Raw genomic sequence first — 23,124 nt, forward strand, 5'->3', positions numbered from 1 at the left:
CCCACAATATCACCAGTAATAATCCTGGTTACACACTGTACTCAGAACTAATTTCACCCAGTCTTCTTTGGATATGAAATGCTACTGTTCTGATGAGAAAGAAGCCAGACTGCACCTTTCAGGTAAATCTACATCACAATACACACACTCATGCCCGAAGAGCACTCCTCCCATGCTTTCATATTATTACTTTGCTGATGTTTTCATCTTCATGTAGTAAATGATTAATATTGTTATCAATTACATTTTGCTTCTCACATCTCCACTGAGAAATCAGATGGAGAGCTCCAGAAATAAAGGAAATCCATTCTTTCGGCTCAGAAAAGTTGGAAGGGGCCTTAGAAGTCTTTTTGCCCAACTAATCCTCATACATGAACAAACTGAAGCCCAGAAAGGATAAATAATATGCCCAAGGTCACACAGGTAAATAAAGAGATGTGAGATTGCCAGTCAGATTTTCTACCTTCACACTATCTAGTCTCACTACCTATTTTAATTCTTATTTCCACTCTTCATCAAATCAATTTAGACAATGTGTTAGAAAGTAAATCTACTAAGATTTGCCCAGTGGTAAATCTAGCCTGGTTTATTTTCTAGGGAAATAAATCTCATGTACCAAGAAATTAAAGAAGTGATAGTTCCTTTATTATTATTAAAAATGAAAGGAATACACAGGAAACCAATGTGGGAAAGTACCACTTCCACAGGAAATTAAGAGATGAAACACTGAACTGAGCTAGAAATAGTTCAGTAGTTTTCCATAATCATGACCTTATTTTCACCTACTTACTATACATGTACTGGTGAACTTTAAAAATGTATGAGGTAATTAGGGAATCTGAACCCTATAGATAAGGTCCAAAATCATCAGTGGTAATTAATATAAAAATGGTCATTGAAATAACGACTTATCCAACAATAGGCACATAAATCTTCTCAGTCCTGAAAATCTCTATGCTTATTCAGATAACTTTTCAATGTCAAACTTGGCACCTAAATATTTATCATAATTACCCAAAGTATTCAGGGACTGCCCTAACTGGGTTACTTCAAAAATATGAATGTCATGCTCAAAATGTATAATCACATTAAATGTGGCTTTCTCATTCAATGCAAGTATTTTGAATTCTAGACAATGAGTCCTTGAGTCCTGGGCTCAAGTACACTAGATTATAAATTACTGTTTTTACAGACCACATATTGGCACTATCCACACTTAACAATACCATTTCTTTTTCCTGTTTATTTTCAGAGCTCCTCCTCCATTCTCTCCCCACCCCCCATCATAACTTTGGCTAAGAAAAAAAACCTAAGTTTTGAATATTTAAATAACGAGTTTTCCCACAATGTGAAAAATTTACTGAGAAGGACAATTTTATCTTTTTTTTCCCTTTGTACCCCAACAATAGGCTCATTTTGTTTTGTTTCGAAACTGTCTGCCTATATTGCCCAGTTTAGAAGTGTAATTGTTACTCATAGGTCCTGCTGATTTCCAGGAAAGCTTCAACCTGCACCATTTCCAAGCTGGGATTATTTATTTCATTTCAGGCATCCTGGTCCCCCCTGCCCCTGCCCCCCAACTCCCAGAGACTCACCATATCAGTGCCAAACTCAGCGTGGATTCCAATTAGGCTTTAGCAGCCTAGCTCAGAACTCCTGAGCTCAAGAGAGGTTTAAGCCTCAATCCAGAAACAACTACAAAGGGCTGAGGAGACTATGAGGAAAAGGCCTGGGATATAGAAGCAAAGAGTACCACATCTCTCTTAATAGTAGGCTATTAGTAAATATTTGTTGAATTGTTAGAAAGGGAAAAATTCAGCACTAACTTCTGGATGGTTCCATTTAGGGAAGCAATATTGCCTTAAGCCTACAGTATGCGTGTGTTGAAATGGGAAAACCACACTACAAAGAGGTCAGCATGATGCTTAAAATGTAAATTTCTTGGAGGTAGAAAGAATCCTGCAGATCATTTGGTCTAACTCTGGCATTTACCAAACTCAAAACTGAGAAGCACAGAGGTGAAATAACTTTGCCCAAGGCCAGCAGAAGGGCTGAGGCACAATCAAGGTTTCCAGGTGGTGCCTTTTCCACTCCACCAGACAACCTTGAATAAGTCACACTGCCTGTTGGAGCTTCGTGAGATGTTGGTAATTAATACCAAAGAGTTCATTCATTTTAAAGAATTGCTTGATTTACCCAGGTGTCAATAAGGCAAATGCTTGGTACTGGGTTTTTCCTGAAGAATTGTGTATACAAGGCACAGAGGGAGCTTAAAACTGGCTCTTATCCCAGATAGGAAAGTGTTTCAGAGAGATAAAGTGGCTTCGTCAAACCCAGCTGACAACAGGACACAGAGGTAAAACGAGCTTTTTGTTTTAATCAGTTTTTCAACAATCTCTGATTCAATTAGGTAGTATATCCATTTATCCAACAGATACCTAAGATAGAAGATTTCAAAAAGCATTTCAGTCCCAGTGGTCCCTTTACTTCAGCAGTTCTAAACAATGAATTGACAGATACATTTCTTTTTTAAAAAAATAATTAATCCATTTTTAGTTTTCAACATTCACTTCCATAAGAGTTTGTTTTTTTCCCCCCTTCCTCTCCCCCCCACCCCCAAGATGGCATGCAATCTGATATAGGTTCTACTTATACGTTCATATTAAACATATTTTCACATTAGTTATGATGTAAAGAAGAATTAGAACCAATGGGAGGAAATCACAAGAAAGAAGAAACAAAACAAAACAACAAAAGAAAAGGAGAGCAAATAGTATGCTTCCATCTGCATTCAGACTCATAAGTTCTTTCTCCGCATATGGATAGTATTTTCCATCATGAGTCTTTTGGAGTTGTCCTTTACTCTGTGTGTATCCCTCTGCTTCAAATTTATGGTTTTCTAAGTCAGTATGTGACCTGCAGGGATCCACTTCTATTTAAGTTTGACACCATCAGTCCATGCTACATAACATTGGCTGGATCTTCCTCCCCTGCTACTTAGCAGTCCTTTTACTCAACTCTCCTTGATTTCCTATGTCACCCCCCAAAAGCACCACACTCCTCAACCCTCTACATCCTTCTACACCCACCACACATAATTTGGTTTTCTACTACTAATAAGATTGTCGTTATCCATTATAAGCATCAATTCCTCCATACCACAGACTTCAGCCACAGAGCAAGAGGCTTTGCTATTCCACCTCTCCATCTGTGTTCTTGATCCCCATCCCTCTTTGCTCCATTAGTCATTCTCTCGCAAACATATTCAGTCTTTCTTGTACACAACATATTGTAGGATTATGGTTCTTAATCCACTCTGCTATTGGCTTCTGTTTTATGGGAGAGTTCATCCCATTCACAGTTATGATTACTATCTGTGCCTTTCTCTCCATCCTATTTCCCTGCTTGTTTATGCTTTTCTCTCTCCTTTCTCCCTTTCCCCCTCACTAGTTTTGCTTTCGACCACAGCCTCCCTCAGTTTACCCTCCCTGCTAAAAAGCCCCCTCCCTTTTCTTTCCTTTTACCTTTACTACTTCTTCCCTTCCTTTTATCCATCCCCTCCCTTTTCCTTCCCCTTTCCTCTCCTACTTCTTATATGGTAAGTTAGATTTCTATACCTAATTATGTTATTCCTTCTTTGAGCCAATCTGATGAGAGTAAGGTTCAAACAATGCTCATCCTCCTCCCTTCTTTCCTTCTATTGTAATAGGTTTTTGTGCCTTTTCATGTGATGTAATTCACTCTTGTCTGCCTCCTCCTTTCATCTTCTCCCAGAACAATCCCTTTTCACTACTTAGATTTTTTATCATCATATCAAAGTCATTATACCCATGACCTCAGTCTATGTATACCCCTCTTAAATGTTGTAATAACTATACATTTTACTAGAGTTACAAGTGTCATCTTCCCTCGTAGGGATGTAAACAACTTGCCCTTATTAATAACATGCTGTTTCTTTCTGTCCCGTTTCCCTTTTTATGTCTCTCTTGAGTCCTGTATTTGAAGATCAAATTTTCTGTTGAGCTCTGGTCTTTTTATCAGGAAGGTTTGGAAGCCTCCTATTTCATTGAATATCCATCTCCTCCCCTGAAAGATTATGCTCAATTTCACTGGGTAGTTGATCCTTGGTTGTAGTTCAAGCTCCTCTGACTTATGGACTATCATATTCCATGCCCTCTGATCTTTTAATGTAGAAGCTCTCGGGGTGGGAGGTGGGGAGTCTGGCCCCTGGAGGACACCTGCTCACCCGGGCTTCTTTAAAGTACTTGAATGTTTAGCTGCTAAAGGATGTCTGCCTCCTGGAGTTGTGCTTTCTGGAATCGTGCTGAAGTACTGGGAGATCTGGCTCCTGAAGAATGCTGGTGTTTTTCCAAGTGGTGTCTACTGGTTCCCCTGCCTGGGCTGAGGCATTCGAGGGTCCTGGTGTTGGCACCTGCCTGCTCCACCATCCTGGTTTGCTGAGGTGGGGCTTCTTGCTGGCTTGCTGGAATGCCTCCTATCCTGTACTGTTCCCCATCCTCTAGAGTGTTCCTGGGTTACAAGACCACTGTACCCCATCTTTCTGCTAGCTCAGCTGTTCTAAGGTTTTTCCTGGGTGATGTTTTCTGGGCTTTCAGAGGTTAATAAGGGAGGGTGAGGGTGACTTACTTCTTCCTCCACCATCTTGGTTCCCCAAAGTCCCCAGCACATATATTTCAAGAGAATATTTTCTACATAAAGGATCCCAAGTAAAAGGTTAACTTTCTCTTGTAAAATATATTTTTTTTTTACTTTGCTCCTAGCAAACTTACACAAACTCAGACTGTTGGTTTTGTTTCAAAGAAGATCATCTAAACATTTGTTGTAAGAGCTTTCTTAAATATTAAGAGGAGATCCCCTTTTATGTAGGGTTAATAATCTCAGAGCAGCATGTCCTGACACAATGTGTTTCTTATAGAATAAAAATCTTAACTAAAAATTATCACAATTTTTGTTAAGTATACCAAAACAGAGGCAAAATTCTTCAGTGACAATCTGTCTTAGCTGATGGCTTAATTCAACATCCAAGTTATTCCATGAACAAGATATTCCTCTCAGCTCTAGGCATTTATGGGATGCTTTTTTCTTTTCTGACTGTCCCCCATGCCTAGAATGGCCTCCTTCCCCAATTCCACCTACTGACTTTCCTGGTTTTTTTTAAGTCCCAATTAAAATCTCATCTTTTATAGAAAGCCTTTCCTAACTCCTTTTAATTCCAGTGCCTTCCTTCTGTTAATTACTTCATATTTATCCTGTATATAGCTTGATTTGTATATTTTGTTTGCATATCGATTGGATCAATTGAGTTCCTCTTTATGAGGAAAACCCTCAATTTTGAATGGGTGTAAGAATAATGTAAAAGGCAAAACTTACGGAAGGCAAAGTAACATGCAAGGAGGATTCACCTTTTAATTTCTAGAAGGCCTGAGAATAAACTTTAGAAACATTTTGAAACAGAACAGAGACTCAACACATCCCCACCACCCTCAGCATCTAAAAATGGTTTAATGGCAATGTTGTATCATAAGTAGGCTTCAATATTTTCCAGACCTTGCAATCAATCACCAAGAGTTTAGTAAGGATTAACTGTGCTACAGGTGGTGTATTGGGCAGTAAGGGATACAAATACAAAAGACTCTGTCCACAAGGAATTTACACTCAATTGGGAGGGGAAATACAACACACTTACAACTCATATAACTACATACAGTACTGAAGCAATTTCAAGAGGGCAGGGTGCTGGTTTACACTGAAAACTAAGGAAATATGGGGAAAAGCCTTTTCAAAGAGTAGGACATGAACTGAGTCTTGAATCCAGGGGTTTCAAAAGGAGGAAAAATGAACAAGAATATTCTGGGGAGGGGAAAGGGGAGGAGAGGGGGAAATGGTGACTATTCAAAGGCACAGGGGTGGAATGTCACAGGAGTCAAGATTTAGGATGAGAAGGAATCTTAAATAGAGGTCACCTAGTCCAGGGGAGGTCAGACAAATAACCTGCCACTTGTTCCTATTTGTGTATTACCAATGAGCTAAGAATATTTCCTTTATATTTTTAAGCACAGTAAAACTTTATTTAAAAATGTAAAAATTATTTTTAGCTACCAGGTAACAGGTCTGTTCTGATCTTGTCCAACTCACCTCAGTTTACAAATGAGAAACTGAGAACAAGAAAGGCTAACTGACTTGCTATGGACACACAGAGAAAAAAAAAACAAAAAGCAGCAAAATTCAGGTCCCAGCTTCCTGATTTCAAAAGCACCACATTGATTAGTAGGCTAGTTGGGCCAAAAACATATTACATGTTCTATTCACTGAAACAGTGTACCATATTGTTGCAGCAGCTAATATCATGTTGGAACTTCACATCCAGTATAGAACTTCCAAAGTAGGCTCAAACATTTATCAAAGATCTACTAAAAAGAAAGGGACTCTAAATTACAAGATTTGCCTGCTTCTTCTACACTCCTTCAGGAATCCGTATATTCTCAAGGGGTAACCATTCTGGATATATTCTCTGAGTGAGGTCATCCCTTTAAGAGATTTTCTAGGAAAGTAACTGTCTCAGTGTCCTGCTACTACAATTAGATCTTCAGATGAGGAACATCTGCAAGATTTTTCCTCTCTTGACCATCTTAACCTTGACATAACTGACATGAAGAGATTTTTCTCTTGGGTACTAACAGGACACCAAATAATCAGTTTTTATTTCTTATCTTTTTGCCAACTTTTTTATGTGGTGCAGTGTATAAGAATGCTGGGCCTGGATAAGGAAGGGCTGAGTTCAAATCCAGTCTCAGACACTTAGTAGCTATGTGATTTTGGGCAAGTTACTTAATCTCTGTTTGCCTCAGTTTCCTCAACTCTAAAACAGGAATACTAATAGCAAATATACCTCAAAAGGTTGTTGTGAGAACCAAATTAGATAATACGTGTAAAATGCTTATTTATTAGCACAGTGCCTGGCTAGTAGGTGCTATATAAATGCTAGTTATGATGATGATGATGATGACATACAGGTTAGAAAGGCCCACAGAAAATATTTATTTAGCTCACTCTAGCATTCATTGTGAAATGAATTCATTTCAATATTTCATTACCCCATGACCATTCCTTAAACTGAGAGCTGAAGATTATTATCAAACAAATATAACTTCTCTTTTACAAAATTGTTGGGTAGATTTTTACATTTTTACATAGAAATGATCAATTAAACATGCTTACAAAACCAAAATCTAAAAACTAAGGATATAATTAAACAATTGTTTAATTGGTCACCATTTCATTAAAGATTCAAAACAAAATCTTAGATAATTATGTAGTTTAGGCTTAAATATATTGACATAACACAGAATTCTAAAAGTATTTTTAGAGATAGGATTAAAAAAGAATGGATTCCACCAGCATTTTCACTTTTGTATCTCTATTCCCCAGGGCCTTGCACTGTCTGCCACTTAGCAGTGCTTAATACAGTTCTACTGAATGATTGAAAAAAACTGTCCAGGCATTTTGACCATTCTCAAGCACATTAACAAACAAACCATCTCTAGTAGTCTCTTCTAGCTTCCTGGATTATTATGTAAAACTGTTCTGTTTACCTTTCTAAGTAGGTTTACAAGCCTCTTTCTAAAGACAAAAAAAGAGATATTTCTGAAAATAAAATAGTTACAGAATAGATAAACAGATCTCAGATTATTTTAGACATGTTAATTTTTAGGGCCCTGTACACACTGGCAAATATTAAGACTACATCGGTCTCTAAAGTATCCAAAATAAGGTATGTACATTGATTCTAAGAAAAAAAAGTAAGCAAAATTTTCTTAGGAAATATGCTACCTCTCCAAACCCCCAGCTCATCAAAATCTCTTAGTAAAGGTCCTTTTCTTTTGCCACAAAATCAAGTCCATCATATAAGTTTTATCCCAGGAAGACAAAACAAGAATCATTTTGTCTTTAATTGTGACATATCTTGAAAATAACTTATGAAAGCCAGGTATCATACATACAGGAAGCACCTGTTTGTTGAACTGAATTGAATTAATTGTTTACTTTTACAGAATCATCACTTGAAAAATAATTACATAAACTAAATGTAACAGGATTTTCACAATGTGTTTACTTAAAATCTAACAGTCAAGTTTAAAGTTGGAATAATAACTGGATATTAAGACAAGAAGTGATACTAAATACTGAGAGCACAGAAAAAGTATTATAATCTAGGCATGAAATACCTAACTGTTGGGCTATGTAAAGGTACATTTACTTTTTGAATCAAAGCTTTCCTAACCCTTCTGGGAGATAAACTCAAAAGGCTATTTGCTTCTCTTTTCTAACATCTAATTATTAAACAAAGAAAAGGAATCAGAATGAACTTAGCTGTCAAAGAAAATTTCTCATCACTGTAATATTGAGAGGCTATTTATTACTGTCTGGAAAGGATGTTTGATTTCAAATTATGTTAATTTTTTCTTAAGTGTTTTTATACAACAAAAATTGTATAGTATAAACTAAACTATAAATAATGTACAACCTAAGAATCCTTCTGAAGGAGCAAAGTTAAAATGTAATGAATTCAGTCAAATTACCTATGGTGATCATGTCCATGAAGTACAAAAGTAGTGACTAAGACATTTACTTTCTAATAATAAATTTGAGGACATCCTCAAATGCAATTCAGGAAAAATGGAACAAAATGTTTTTAAACAAAATTAATCTAGCTAGTAAGAAGGCTCACTTATATTAAGGCTCAAAATACCATATTAAATCCAAACTCTATAGTGATTTAAAAAAAATAACTTTCTTCAGTGATATGTTTGAATAATATGAATGGATAATGCTTACTTGTCTCCAAAAAACTTTCTCCAGAATTCAGCAGCATCTGCTTTTGTGATACGAAAGTTATCCCCTTGGAACTGTCCATTAGGAAAGATTGCCTTGATTTCTGCCAACATGTGACTAAAGATGAGGGACAGCTTGGTGAGATTCCGCCTGAAAGGAAGAGGGAAGAAATAAAATAAAGGATAATTCATATGTCTGAATTCAGCTATTAATATATTAATATGAAATTGTTATGTGGCAAAAAATAAAATAAACAAGCAAAAAAATTATAAACACTTAATCTAGATGAAGATGCCATTGGTGCCTTCTGCTTGGGAACTGGTACATACGTAGTATTAGAAAACTTTGGAGGGGCAGCTAGGTGGTGCAGTGGATAGAGCACTGGCCCTGGATTCAGGAGGACCTGAGTTCAAATCCGACCTCAGACACATAACACTCACTAGCTGTGTGACCCTGGGCAAGTCACTTAACCCCAATGCCCAACCAAAAAAAAAAAAAGAAAACCTTGGAAACACAGATTGGCTCTATTTTCACCACCAAAACCCTTTAGCCAAAGGTCAATATAAAAGCAGTTTTAATTTTTATTTCATTTCTTAATCTCTCCTTCCACTCCACTCACCAGAAGAAGGTCTTTGACTTTTTAGATCAGTATTCCATCAATCTAATGTTTGGAATGAAATTGAAAAACGCTGAGATCTAGTAATTCCAAAATATTATCTTTAAGGCATATTTTAAAAGGACTGGTGGCAGAGACAATTTATCCCAAATAGCAAAACTGCATATTCTTTGGGGACATAAAGATTAACATTTACTGTTTTTTGCTCTTCTAAAAACAGGTAATCCCCCAAATCACTGAAATTTATAAACACAGTGTTTTATAAAATGATTTGATTGGCTGCCTACTTTTATGGTTCACCTACATCTTAGCAATAACTTGGGGCTGTCAATCTTTCATTTTTAGTGAACTAGGTTATCTACTTCTGTGACAACTGACATGTCCATCACATTCAGATATTTTAAATAGATAACTATATATGTATATGTACACATGTATGTGTGTGTATGTATATATGTTTATATGGAAACACACACAAGTAAGTCATTCCAGGTTTTTCTGAACTCATCCTGCTTATCATTTCTTTTTTTTTTCTTTTCTTTTTTTTTTTTTAAGGCAATTGGGGTGAAGTGATTTGCTCAGGGTCACACAGCTTGTGAGTGTCAAGTGTTTGGTCTGAGGCTGGATTTGAACTCAGGTCCTCCTGACTTCAGGGCCAGTGCTCTATCCACTGTGCCACCTAGCTGCCCCCCAAAAAATATTTTCAATTCCCTTGTTTTCCAAGCTGAAGCAAAATCATTTTCTTATTTTTTTAACATAGCACCCTCCACCAGTATCATCATTTCCTCCACCTTCTTGCTAAAGTCAAATGTTTTACAAAAACCCTTGATCCTCTCCTATCCTTTCTTCCCCAGTATATTGCTTTCTATATCATTCCTATTCCCATTATCTCCTATCTATATAAGTTATCTTATCTACGCTCCCCTTCTTGACTAAACTCTTTCCACTTCCTGAGTTCTCAATTCACTTCCAAAACTTTCTATAATATTGCTTCTAATCTCATCATTCAAGTGAAAATGCTATCTCCAAAGTTAAGAATGATCTCTTAATCGTCAAACCCAATGGCCTTTTCTTAAATCTCCCTCAACTCCAACACATCCTTATTCACTTGGCAAGGGATTTTCCTTAAGTGCAGGCCTACTCACATCACCTCTCTACTTAATAAACTCCAGCAGTGATCTACTACCTTCACAGTAAAATATAAACTCCTCTATTTGGCATTCAGAGCACTTCATGACCTGGCCCCTTCCTAACTTTCCAGTTTTCTTATACTTTATTTCCCTCCACATACTTTATCTAGTAACTCTGGACTTCTAACTGTTCCTTGACCACAACACTAAATCTCTTAACTCCATGCCTTTTCACTGGCTGTTGCCCATGCCTCGAATTGTCTCCTTCCTCACCTTCACCTCCTAGATTCCCTAGCATCTTTCAAGATACTACTCAAATCCCACCTTCTGTAGGAAGTTTTTCCAGTTGACATTCTCTTCTCCCTCCCCACTCCCCTTGCTAGAGCCTTTCCTAAGATTACTTTCCTTTTATAATTGCATATCCTTGTATATAAATTATTTTATACACATTGTGACCCCATTAGAATATGAGCTCCTTGACAGCAAGTATCATGGTTTTGCCTTTTTTGGTATCCTAAAGGTTTAGCTTGTTGTTCAGTTGTATCAGTTGGGTTTGACTCTTTGTGACCTCATTTGGGGTTTTCTTGGCAAAGATATTGAAGTGGCTTGCCGTTTTCTTCTTCTTCAACTCATTTTGTGGATAAGGAAACTGAAGCAAACAGGGTTAAGTGACTTGTCCAGGTTGACACCACTATTAAATGTCTGAGGTTGTATCTGAACTCAGGTCTTCCTAACTCCAGGCCTTGTACTCCAACTACTTCACCACCTAACCGCCCCAAGGCTTAGCACAGCACATGGCAAATAGTAAGCTGTACTGGCCGCACGCCGACCTTCTGCCGGCCGTACGCCAGTACCCGCTCCTCCTATAAGGAGCACACTACGAGAGTCATACTCACACTCGAGTCTTCGGTCCTCTGCCGGATAACCACACAGAGGCGAGCCATCGGGAGGTGCCAACACCAGAGCTTTATTCAGAGGCCATCACAGCAAGCCATCATAGCAAGCCCAAGCAGCAAGGCCAGAGCAACAGGGCAGGAGCCAGGAGAGAGCGCGTGTGTTCTGACCACGCTCGTTCCTAAATGCCTACCTAGCCCCTCCTCCCCAGCCCGCTTACTAACCAATGATTGTAGGGTCAGATACCGGGAAGGGGCTGTCTGAGTTTAGCACACCAAGGGGGAGGGAGTGACGTAGGAGGCTAGGACCGGATACAGGGAGGAGGCATCTGGGATTAGCGCATAGACAGAGTACGTGACCTAGGAAGTCAGACTCAGACACTGGGAGGAGGGGCTAGGGTCAGTGCTGCACAAAGGGACCCAGGAAGTCAGGAAGGTCACAAGAGGCATCTGGGGATGACGTTGCATATAGGGAGGGGACCAAGCAAAGGGAACTCAGTCCTCTGCCGTCCCACTCCCACGTGGCACCGCCCCTTGCCTCAGGAGCTCAAGCTCCGGCTACTTCCTTGTACCCAGCTTATCTCACAGTACTGCCCACTGCCTCAGGGCTTCTCCGTATCCAGCCCATCCCAGTTCACCATGACTCTGCCTACCACAGCCCCTGCCTCGACTTCCAAAATACCCAGATCTTACCCTACTCTTGCACAGCGCCCAACCTGGTAGCTGCCAACATCAGACAGTCCCTCACAGTAAGCTCCTGATAAATACTTGTTGACTGATTGGGGCCACCTCTTTTTTAAATTTTATTTTTTCCACAATCATATACCAAAACAATTTTATCTACTTTTATTTAAAATTTCCATCAGCACAATGGATACATATTTTTTAAAAAATCAAGATATGTTCTTAGGTATCATCTTCACCCTTACCAGATACTTGATGTTATAGCATCTATATTAATTGAGCTCCTAAGTCAATTTCAAGTCCTGCAGGCTTGAAAAAAAAAATGTGACTAATGTAAGATGTCACTAATCTCACATCTTGATCACCGTATTTACTGAAAACCATTTTCCCAAAGGGTGCCTTAAATTCCAGTGCTTCTTCAGTGAAATCTCTAGAAAAATTTTTCTATAATTATTACATAATTAATTCATGTTATTTGAATGAGGGAAAAATCAGTAACATGCAGAAAGACTTATATGATTTATACTTTAAATCTGAACAGAGATTTAAACAAAAATTTTACATTATAGGATTATAATAGCAGCTAAATAGCACGCCAACAAAGGTCTGTATAGTCAAAGCTATGGTTTTTCCAGCAGCAATATACAGCTGTAAAAGCTGGACTATGAGGAAAGCTGAGTGCTAATGAATAGAAGCTTCCAATTGTAGTGCTAAAGAGTCCCTTAGACAGCAAGAAGATCAAATCAGTCAATATCAAGCCAGTCAAAAATATTTAAAGAAATTAATTCAGGTTATTCACTGGAAAGTCAAATACTGAAGCTGAAGCTTAAATACCCTGGCCACTAAGAAGAAGACAGGACTCATTGGAAAAGACCATGACGTTGGGAAAAATTGAAAGGAAAAGCAAAAGGAGATGGCAGAGGATGAGATGGATAGTGTCATGGAAACAACAAGCATGAGCTTGGACAGACTTCGAAAGATAGTGGAGGACAGAAAAACCTGGCATGTTATTGTCCATGGGATCACAAAGAGGCCGACGTCACTTGAACAATAACAAAGCATTTAGTTTCTTCACAACAATTTTGTGAAACATTAATAACAATTTTTACTACCACTGCATTATTTGTAGATAGAAAACTGAGTCTCAAAAAACCTTAGTGTCCACTATACCAGCTAATAAATTTCAGAACCAGGATTCATACCTATGTCTCCTGACTCCAAGTGCAATGCTCTCTCTCTCTCTCTCTCTCCCGTAACACCCTGTCTACGAAGAATCAAAAGTAGACCTAGGGCCCAAATCTTCTGACTCTACTTCTAAGTAAGGTTCTTTCCACAATTCTAAGGTTTTTTTTTTTTTTCCACCTGTGATACATCTAACTAAACTAAAATTGTATTAAGTAATGTGCTTCCATTTGAAAATAATGTTGATAATCAAGAATCACGAGGAAAGGCTTCCTGTAGAAGGTGGAATTTTTAGTTGGGTCTCAAAAGAAGCCAGGATGTCAGGAGGAAGAGAGGAAGAGGAAGGGGATTCCAAGCATGGGGCACAGCTAGAGAAAATGCCCTGGAGCTGAGGGATAGAGTGCTTGTTTGTTGTCAGCCCAGAGGCCAGCGTCACTGGATCAAAGAGTGAATGGGGATTGTGAAGAGACTGACTTTAAAGGGCTCTGAATGCCCCAAAGAGGATTTTACATTTGATACTGGAGGTCTGTGTATGTGAGACAGAGACAGAGACATAGAGATAAAGAGAGAGGTGGATGGAGAAAGAAAAGGGAAGAAGGAAAAGAAAAAGAAGAAATGATCTTTCTATAATGTGAGAAAAAAATCCAAACCTGCCATTTATCCTGTTCCATACCTGCATAATTCATATAATCTACAATCCATGAAAGTGATACTTAAAAAGTATACCACACATATCTCTACCTCCAACTCCACATATTCTCAACATAATCTTAAAGTTTTTGTCATTTCAAACACTCTTAAATCATACAGACCTGGTATTATTTTACTTCGGCTGGTCATTGGGAGGCATAAATTTATATCCAAATCTTTATGAAAGGAAAAAGTGTTATCTGAGATAAAATTTCACATTCTAAAAACTCCTCAAGTTTGCTGACAAGCAACTGACTCAAAGAAAAATGCCATAAACTTGTAAAATTTGTACTTGAGGGAAAAAGTGAAGTCATAAATTTAGCAAACCATTTCTTAATATCTGTAATAAATACATTTTTCTTTATTCTTTTTTATTTAGTACTTTATTTTCCTCAGTTACATGGAAAAACAATTTTAAACATTCATTTTTAAACCTTTGAGTTCTAAATTCTCTTCCTTCCTTCCTCTCCACCCCTCCCTCTGAGAAGGCAAGCAATTTTATACAGTTATACATGTGTAGTCATGCAAAACATTTCCATAAGTCATGCTGTAAAAGAAAACAGACCAAAAAAACAACCCTCAAGAAAAATAAAGAAAGTTTGAAAAAAGTATGTTTTAATCTGTATTCAGACACCATCAGTTCTTTCTCTGGGGATGGACAGCAGTTTTCATGATAGGTCCTTCACATCATTCACAGCTGATCATCTTACAATATTGCTCTTACTTTGTACACAGTACATTTCACTTTGCATCAGCCCATGCAAGGCTTTCCAGGTTTTTCTGAGATCATCTTGCTCATCATTTCTTATATAGCACAATAGCATTCCACCATAATCACATGCCACAATTTGTTCATCATTTCCCCAACTGATGAGCATCCCCTCAATTTTCAACTCTTTGCTAGAAAAGAGCTGCTATTGATTAAATGCATTTTTTTCTAAGATAGCTAAAGGGCTTACTACTTTTTTCTCAACCCTTCCAATTGATACACAAATGCAAAAAAGATATTTTTCATCAGGATAACTCTTTCTTAATTTCTAAATTTGCTATTCTTCCTTACTTTGTTCTCTAAATGAATACAAACATGCCTTACTTTTACCCTTCTGATCAGCAGAAACTGAAGTACAATGGCAGTCATAAACCATCCACTGCACTGGATACAACAGTGTCTTAACTTTAAAAGTGTGACAGGTTCAACCCACAGAGATCATCTGTGGCAGCTAGATGGCGCAGTGGATATAATACTGGATCTGAAGCTAGGAAAACCAAAGTTCAAACCCTGTCTCATATACTAACTAGACTTGTTGGACCTTGGGAAAGGGATTTAATATCTCTCAGCCTCGGCTTCCTCATCTGTAAAATGAGGGTAATAATCGCACCTACCACACAAAGTTGCTGTGATCATGAGACAATATGTAAAGCACTTTACAAACTTTAAAACGCTATATAAATGTTATCATTCTTTTCTTATTTATTACCTCAAAGACAACAGCTAAACCAGATACAAATGAATATTCTCATCTTCACTTTCCCCCTGCTTTCATTAACTTATTGATTTTTTTTATTTGGCATTTTACAAAAATAAGAATTTATTTGCTCTGTACATTTCAAAATCCCTTTTTATTCAGAAAAAGATCCATCATAAAATGTTTTAAAAACTGGCTTGATATAACATTGTTCATTACAATCCATGATACACTAAATTCCTACTGCAATGGCATGGAGGAAGACTACTTCTGAAAGACTCTGCCAGAAAAATACCAAGTCAAGTAGGTCCAATATCAAACTGGAAGAGCTTCAAGTACAGGTGAAGCAACATATTTGCCTATGTTCTTAAGGAAAAACCTAGTGAATTTCAGGAGGGTCATCATCAGAAGGCTGGCCAACAGACAATGACATTTAACTCATTAGGCTGGTTGACAGAGCTACCATATTTAGTAAAAGAAGCAACACCCATGGGGCAGGTAGGTGGTTCAGTGGGTAGAGCACTGGCCCTGAAGTCAGGAGAACCTGAGTTCAAATCCAGCCTCAGACCAAACACTTGACACTTGCTAGCTGTGTGACCCTGGGCAAGTCACTTAACCTCAATTGCAGAAGAAGAAGCAGCAACACCCAAACAAAAGAAATATTGGATGCTGGAGTTGAAATAAATAATGAGCTCCCAACAGGGCAGAAAACAACAGACTCTGTTCAAGGGAGTCTATGCACAAAGTTAAAAGAACTGCTCTCAAGAATAAGATGGTCAAAGCACACAATTGCCAACATTGGCATGTTAGAGGGGCATGGAACCATTGGGAAATCCATTACTAATATTTTACTCTTATGCTGACAATTACAGACTTATTAAATCTCTTTCGATAAATATTTTGTCAAATATTAAGCATCTTCTGTGTGTATGTGACTCGATTTGAGTACTGGTGATACAAAGATGAAGAAGCATCCATAAGGGGCTAACAAACATTTAAGAGGAATGGAACATACACACAAAGTACCTAAAACATGACATTCAAACTCAAAAACAAAAATATTTTTAAAGTTCCTGGGGAGATTAGAGAAATGGTATCAAACTCTAATAGAAATGGATCCCTATGGACCATGTATTGACTTTAAAAATCATAAATTGACACTATCTTTGCTGTAATGTGTTTTTATTCATTTTGGTAAATATTTCCCAACTGAATTTTAATTTAATTTAGGCCCCCTTCAGAAACAAAGCACCATTCTAAGCACAGAGAAAATAAAATGTTCAGATAAGACATAATGATCTGTGTTCTCATGCAACTTACAGATCAGCGTGAATGGAATGGAGAAGAGATCTGATATAAATAAAGATACCAAAGAATCATAAAATCTCAAAATCAAAAGAAACCTCAGAATTAATCTAGTCCCAACTGCAGCTGAAGAGGAACCTCCTCTCATAACCCCTGATGAGTGATCTTCCAGCCTCTGATCACTTAGTGCTAGTCTTTTGAACCAGCCCACTCAAATTTTAGAAGATTATTTTTGTACAGAATGAGATAAGTAATTACAATATTTATGATAATTAGAATATGATTCATTGCATAAGAGAGTTCAAGCATCATATTAAATACTATCATATTAAGTACATATGTGATGAAAGGAGTAAGGGATCACTTTTAGTTGAAAGGGGTAATTGATCAGATATTCTTAGGAATAATGGGTTCTTTGCCCAGGGATGGAATAAGGTCGCTAGGTGGTAGAGGGGATAGAATGCCAAGCCTGAAGTCAGGAAGACCTGAATTCAAATATGGTCTCACACATTTACTAGCTATGTGACCTTGGGCACTTAACCTCTTTTTATCTCAGTTTCCTCAACTATAAAATAAAAATAGTAACAGTACCTACCTATCTAGATTGTTGTAAGAGTCAAATGAGATAATATTTGTATACATAACGCAATAGAGTTGAAAATGGTTGGATGACCAGAACCAAAGAAAAGTTGCTAATTATTTGATGTCACCTTTGAGAGAGGTCACTGAGTACCTCAGAGATTTACCTTTTTTTAATAAAAAAAAATCTAAAGTGAATTCAGTCTGAACAAAAACAGCATAGCATTTGTGTGGAAACAACAAATGGACCATACACCTATGTCAGACCAAAGCTGGACACCTGTGTTCACCTTCGGGCATCATCAATTAGAAAGACTCTTATGAACTAACGGGCATAGAGCAGGTGACTTCTGTAAAAGGCCAAATTATTTCTTATTTTACAGCCCTAGAGCTAAAAAATGGTTTGTACATTTTAAAAATATATTTTAAAAAACCTTTGTTTTAAAATGTAAAAACCATTTTTAGCTTGCAGGCCCTACAAAAACAAGCAGTGTTGGCCTGCCAGGATACAAAAACAGGAGGTATTGTGTGGCCTGTATCTTGTCGATCTCTAATGTACAGGATTTTAAGATGTTGAGCCTGGAAATGAGAAGACTTGGGAGATAGATAACAGCAGTCTTCAAGTACTTAAAAAGCTGCCAAATTCAATTCAATTTCGAATAAAAAATTATGAAGTGATAATTATACACAGGACACAGTGCTGGGTTTTGAGAATATGAGGCCAAAACCAAAAGAGTCCTTGCCATCGAAAAAGTTTACCTTATAATAGAGAAATAAACAAGTACACAAGTAAGCTAATATGCATATGTATATGTATATAAAGTAATACAAAGCAATTTCAAGAGGGAGAAAACATAGCAACTGGGGAGGATCAGAAGACTTATGTAGGAAGTGGCACCCGAGCTGTGCTTTCGGAAACATTTAAGGATTCTAAAGGGCAGACAGAAGTGAGGGAGGAGGGATTTGCAGACTTGGGGGACCACCTGTGCAGAAGCAGATGATGTGATGATGTGAACAGTGAGAAGCCCTGTTTGACTGGAATGCAGAATTTGTGAAGGGGTCTAACATAAAGAAAGATTTGAAAGGTAACTGAGAGCCCAACTGTGAAGGTTTGTTTTGTTTAATATTAGACAAAGAAATTTGTATTTCATCCTAGAGACAATAAAAAATTACTAGTTTTTAGAAGGATGACTAGATTTGTTCCTACTTGGCCCCTGAGCATAGAACTAAGCCAAATAGCCGAGCAATGCAAAGAAACAAATTTAAGCTTAATGTAAAGAAAAAACTTCCTAACAATTAGAAGAATTCAAAAGTGAAATGGGAGGGAAAAGATATGAATATGGAGGAAATGTATTCTAGGCATGAAAGATAGTGACGGTATCCAAATGTAAAGCTTTGAAAGGCCAGTAAAACAAGATAGCAAAGTAAATAATACCACTTAGTAGGAAGATAGCTGCAAAGAAGAAACTACTGAAGTTTTCTTAGCAGGACAGTGAAATTACCCAATAAATGCAAAAGAAAATTTACTTTGGTAGTCATGAGATAGAAAAATTGGGGAGATACTAGAAGAAGGGAGATCAGTTAAAAGGCTACTAAAATTCTAGGCAAAAGGTAATGAAAGCCTAAACTAGCAAAAAACAACAGTGCCTGGGACACAGTAAGTACTTAACAAATGCTTGCCAACTGACTAAATTAAGTTGATGACAGTAGAAACGGTAAGAAGACATGTACAAATAATTTCTCAGAGGTCAACACAATAGGCCTTTGCAAATCCTTGCTTGTCAGAAATGAGGGAGAATGAATAAAAACAACTATAACAACAACAACAGTTGGCATTTATACAGCAACTACTATGTGCCAGACACTGTGCTAAGTGCTTTACAAATATTATCTCATTTGATATTCATAAGAACACCGGGAGGTAAGTGCTGTTATTATTCCCATTTTATAGATGAGGAGAGAAGTGAAGAATCAAAGCAGTATCTGAGCTACTTAGTCATTTCCCAGAATTGGAGAGTTGCCAGCAACCTCAAAGGCCATCCAATCTGACCTATACTTGACCATGACCATCCTCTACAGTACCTCCAACCAGGCTTCATTGAATCCCCTTCAAGACCTACAGTAAGGCAGCCCATTCCAGCACTGAATAGCATGAATTGCTTGGCACTAAAATACTTAATAAAAGCTTGTTGACAAACTGAATGCGCTGGATCTGGAAGGAATGTTAGAATTTGAAATGGATTCCTTAATGAAGGTCTAGTGCAAATCCCTCATTTTCAAGATAACGAACCTGAGGTCCAGAAAGGTGACATGATTTGCCCAAGGTTATCACGCTGGTTAGAAGAGCAGGGTCAGGATGTCTGAAGCAGCCCAATTCTATTGGGATCCCTTTAACACAGACTCAGGGGTTAGGCTTTGAGAGAACAAACATTCACTGTCTGTGATCTCAGGGAACCTGAATTAGATACCTGCTACGATTCTATTCCCTTCCTTCCAGGATTGGCATACAACATGGCTTATGGAAATTTGTGGGGAAGAAAGGAACAGAGCTGACCCAAAGTAAATCCTTAGAACTGCTTCAGAGTGAGGGAACCTAAAAATTACCCTAGTCTCTAAAGTCTAAGGACCAAGACTGACTCAGGTGTAGCTGACGCGAGTTGCCTGCCCAGGAGTTTTCTAAGTCCAATCCAAGACTATAGTAATTCACCTGAACCAAGGTAGAACAGAGACATATGGAGACCTGAACAAAAGTTTAACATGCCATAGTCCACTTCTTTGAAATTGTGCAATATATCCAAAATAAATCAAATTCAGTAAGCTTGAACAGGCTAATGAAGCATCTCTCTTTCATTCTTCTCACTCTCTGAAACAGCTAAGAAAGCCAACCTGCACACAAATGGTTGAAAAATGATGTCTTCAATTTATCTGATTTACTTTGGTAGCCATGCTAAGTTTCTTATTATGCAAGAAGTTTGTTTTGGGAATTTTGTCTATCAAGAGCTGTTCCTACCATTAAGATCAAAAGGGATAAATCTCACAAATAGCTGCCATCTCTAAAGTGACCTTAACATAAGGTGTAAGTTTAGAAGGTTTCCAAGTAGAGGTAAAAATTAAGAGTTAAATCACCAATGTTTTGGTCCCAGCTGTATGAATTCCTGGGCCTGAGTTTATTGGTGAAAAGGGGCAGGGAAGGGGAGTTTCAAAGACGGTGGAGCTGGAAGACACCTTAGTGTCATCAAGTCCATTTTACAGAAGAGGAAACTGAGTCTGAGAAAGGTTGAGTGACTTGCCCAGGTCACAAAGGTATTGTGTCTGGGGACTGATTTGAACTCAGATCCTTTTGACTCTTAGCCAAGAGTTCTATCAATTGTTCTATCCAGCTGTTTCCCTAGATGACTTTTAGGATTACTTTCATATCTAATGAGTTTAATCAATATTATTTTAAATGATTAGACCATACATATCTCAATTATGAAACTACCTGCCTTAAGATCAGAAAATGCAAAAATAAGCACTTAATAAATGCTAGTTCACTGACTCAGAAGCAAATGTGACATTCTTTGAAAAATTTTCGAAAGAAATTAGTTTTTCATCTCATACCCTATACCAAGATAAGGTCAAAATAGGTACATGATTTAGACATGAAGGATGATAATACCATAAGCAAATTAGAGAGGCAGGGAACAGTTTGCCTGTCAGATGGATGGACAATGGAAGAAGATGTGACCAAACAAGAGACAGAGAACAGTATGTGATGTAAGATGGATAATTTTAACTACATCAAATTGAAAAGGTTTTGCACAAATAAAACCAATGCAGTAAAAATCAAAAGGAAAGTAGAAAATTGAGAGAAAAAAATGTACAGCAAGTTTCTCTGATAAAGGCCTCATTCCTCAAAAATTCCTCCTGTGATCCTCTTGTGAGATATGAGTGAAGAAAGAAGTAGCAGAGGAAGATGCCTAAATGATGTGAGATGAGGAAAGGAGGCACTCTTGGCAAACATCCTCATTTTTTTCCCAATGAAATATTTCCTTTCTTAATGCTTGGAATAGGTCACCCACAAAAAAAAAATCTGTGATAAAATGATATAACTATCTGACAATGCTAATTCATCCAGTTAAGTGTCAGCTTGCTTATCTCTTACTCTTTCTTGCACTATCCCTTATTTTTTATTTTTAAATGCAGAAAGTAAACATTTCACCTTAATATTAGGTAACAGGCCATTATCTTCCCACCCTGAATCCCAAGATAATAGTTCTTACACTTCTCTAAAGATCTTTGTGTCTGACTCCTTTTCCCCTTGCCCTTCTATTTACTAGTATTCATCAGCTCCCACCGAAATAGGGCTAAATGCGCTTTTGCTTCCACAAAGAACAATAACGTAAACATCCTAAATGTCTTTTTTTTCCTGACTATATCTAAGAAAAGGTTACTACCTCCACAAACTTTTTGGTACCTTTAAAACAGTATACTGTAAGTAATCCTAATAAGTCACCCAATACAACTTACAACACAGGATAACAATATTACTACTCCACATCTTCAACTACAGTTTAAAAAATTTAAAAAAAAAAAGGAACTGTTCTCATAGTACCTTTCTTCAGCAAATAATTATTAACATGAGATTGAAAAAAAATAAACAACAATTTTGGTTGCTATGTGCTTCTTTTGGCATTTCCTTTGAGAATCTAAACTGAAAGATCCAAATAATCTGTCTGTGAACTTAAAGAATGCGAAAAGAAGAATGTATCCCTAGTGTGCAATTTCCCAAACCTGAAATATTTACAATTCATTTTTCACTTCTTGGAAAACCATAATGCATTGTTTCATCACTATTTTTCCCTACCATTTCCTTTCCCTAAAGGTTCTGGAGACATTCTTTATTAATGTTTTACATATCCTTCCACACTCCAACCCAACTTCCACACAGCCTCCAAAGTGGTTTTCCTAAAGTACATATCTAAACAACGTCACTTTCTTACTCAATAAACTCCACTAACTCCCTATTACCTTTGATATAAAATATAAACTCTATTTTGGGCAGTTAAAACCTCTCACAACCTGATCCCAAATCACTTTTCCAGTCTGATTATACATAACTCCTGTTCACACAAACCCATGATCTAGCCAAACTGGTTGTCTTAGTGTTCCTTCATCTCTTTGCTCCATCTTTCATCTCCCTGCTTTTGCACTGGCTGTTCCTCAAATTTAGAATGTACTCCCCTCCTCAACTCTGCCTCTTAGAACATCCAATTTCCTTCAAATCTCAACTCAAGTACCACCTCCTATGGTAAGCCTTTCCTAATATTTCTCCTCAATGAAAATTATCTGGATTCTATTTTGCATGTACCTCCATGTATTTCTCACCTGGTTAAAATAATATAAAATCCACAAAGGTATAAATTGTACCACTTTTTTCTTTGTATTCTCAGCACTTAACAGTGCCTAAAACACAGTAGACAGTTAACAAATGATCAGTAATTGATTCATGTATTAAATTATCTTTGTTCAAAACCAAGAGGATTTGGAGAAAAGGAGAGACAAAGAGTATAAGAGGTTTAAACTTCGGAGAATTAGATGAAGGAGGAGGGAAGGTGGGCAGGCAGGGGAGAGAGTGAGAGAAGAAGAAGGAGGAGGAGGGAGAGAGAGAGGGAGAGAGGGAGAGGGAGAAGAGAGGGAGAGAGAGAGAGAGAGAGAGAGAGAGAGAGAGAGAGAGAGAGAGAGAG

General features: G+C 37.5%; 1 protein-coding gene across 7 annotated transcripts in view; it reads right to left on the minus strand.

Annotated features, from left to right (window-relative positions):
• The window catches only part of LOC114028336 (E3 ubiquitin-protein ligase CBL-B), a 137,471-nt gene extending 128,469 nt beyond the window's left edge, over window positions 1-9,002 (minus strand). For 5 of the 7 annotated variants that reach the window (XM_027842584.1, XM_027842586.1, XM_027842582.1 and 2 more), the window contains exon 1: window positions 8,857-9,000. In XM_027842584.1, coding sequence (XP_027698385.1) covers window positions 8,857-8,966 — 110 coding nt within the window. In that variant the 5' untranslated portion in view covers window positions 8,967-9,000. Of the gene's footprint in view, window positions 1-8,856 lie in introns of all 7 variants that reach the window. The other 2 variants (XM_027842588.1, XM_027842587.1) reach the window with 1 other exon arrangement.
• Between the last annotated feature and the right edge of the window lie 14,122 nt (window positions 9,003-23,124).

The sequence above is a fragment of the Vombatus ursinus genome, unplaced genomic scaffold (assembly GCF_900497805.2).
Source record: "Vombatus ursinus unplaced genomic scaffold, bare-nosed wombat genome assembly UNPS02014878.1, whole genome shotgun sequence".
Taxonomy (NCBI): domain Eukaryota; kingdom Metazoa; phylum Chordata; class Mammalia; order Diprotodontia; family Vombatidae; genus Vombatus; species Vombatus ursinus.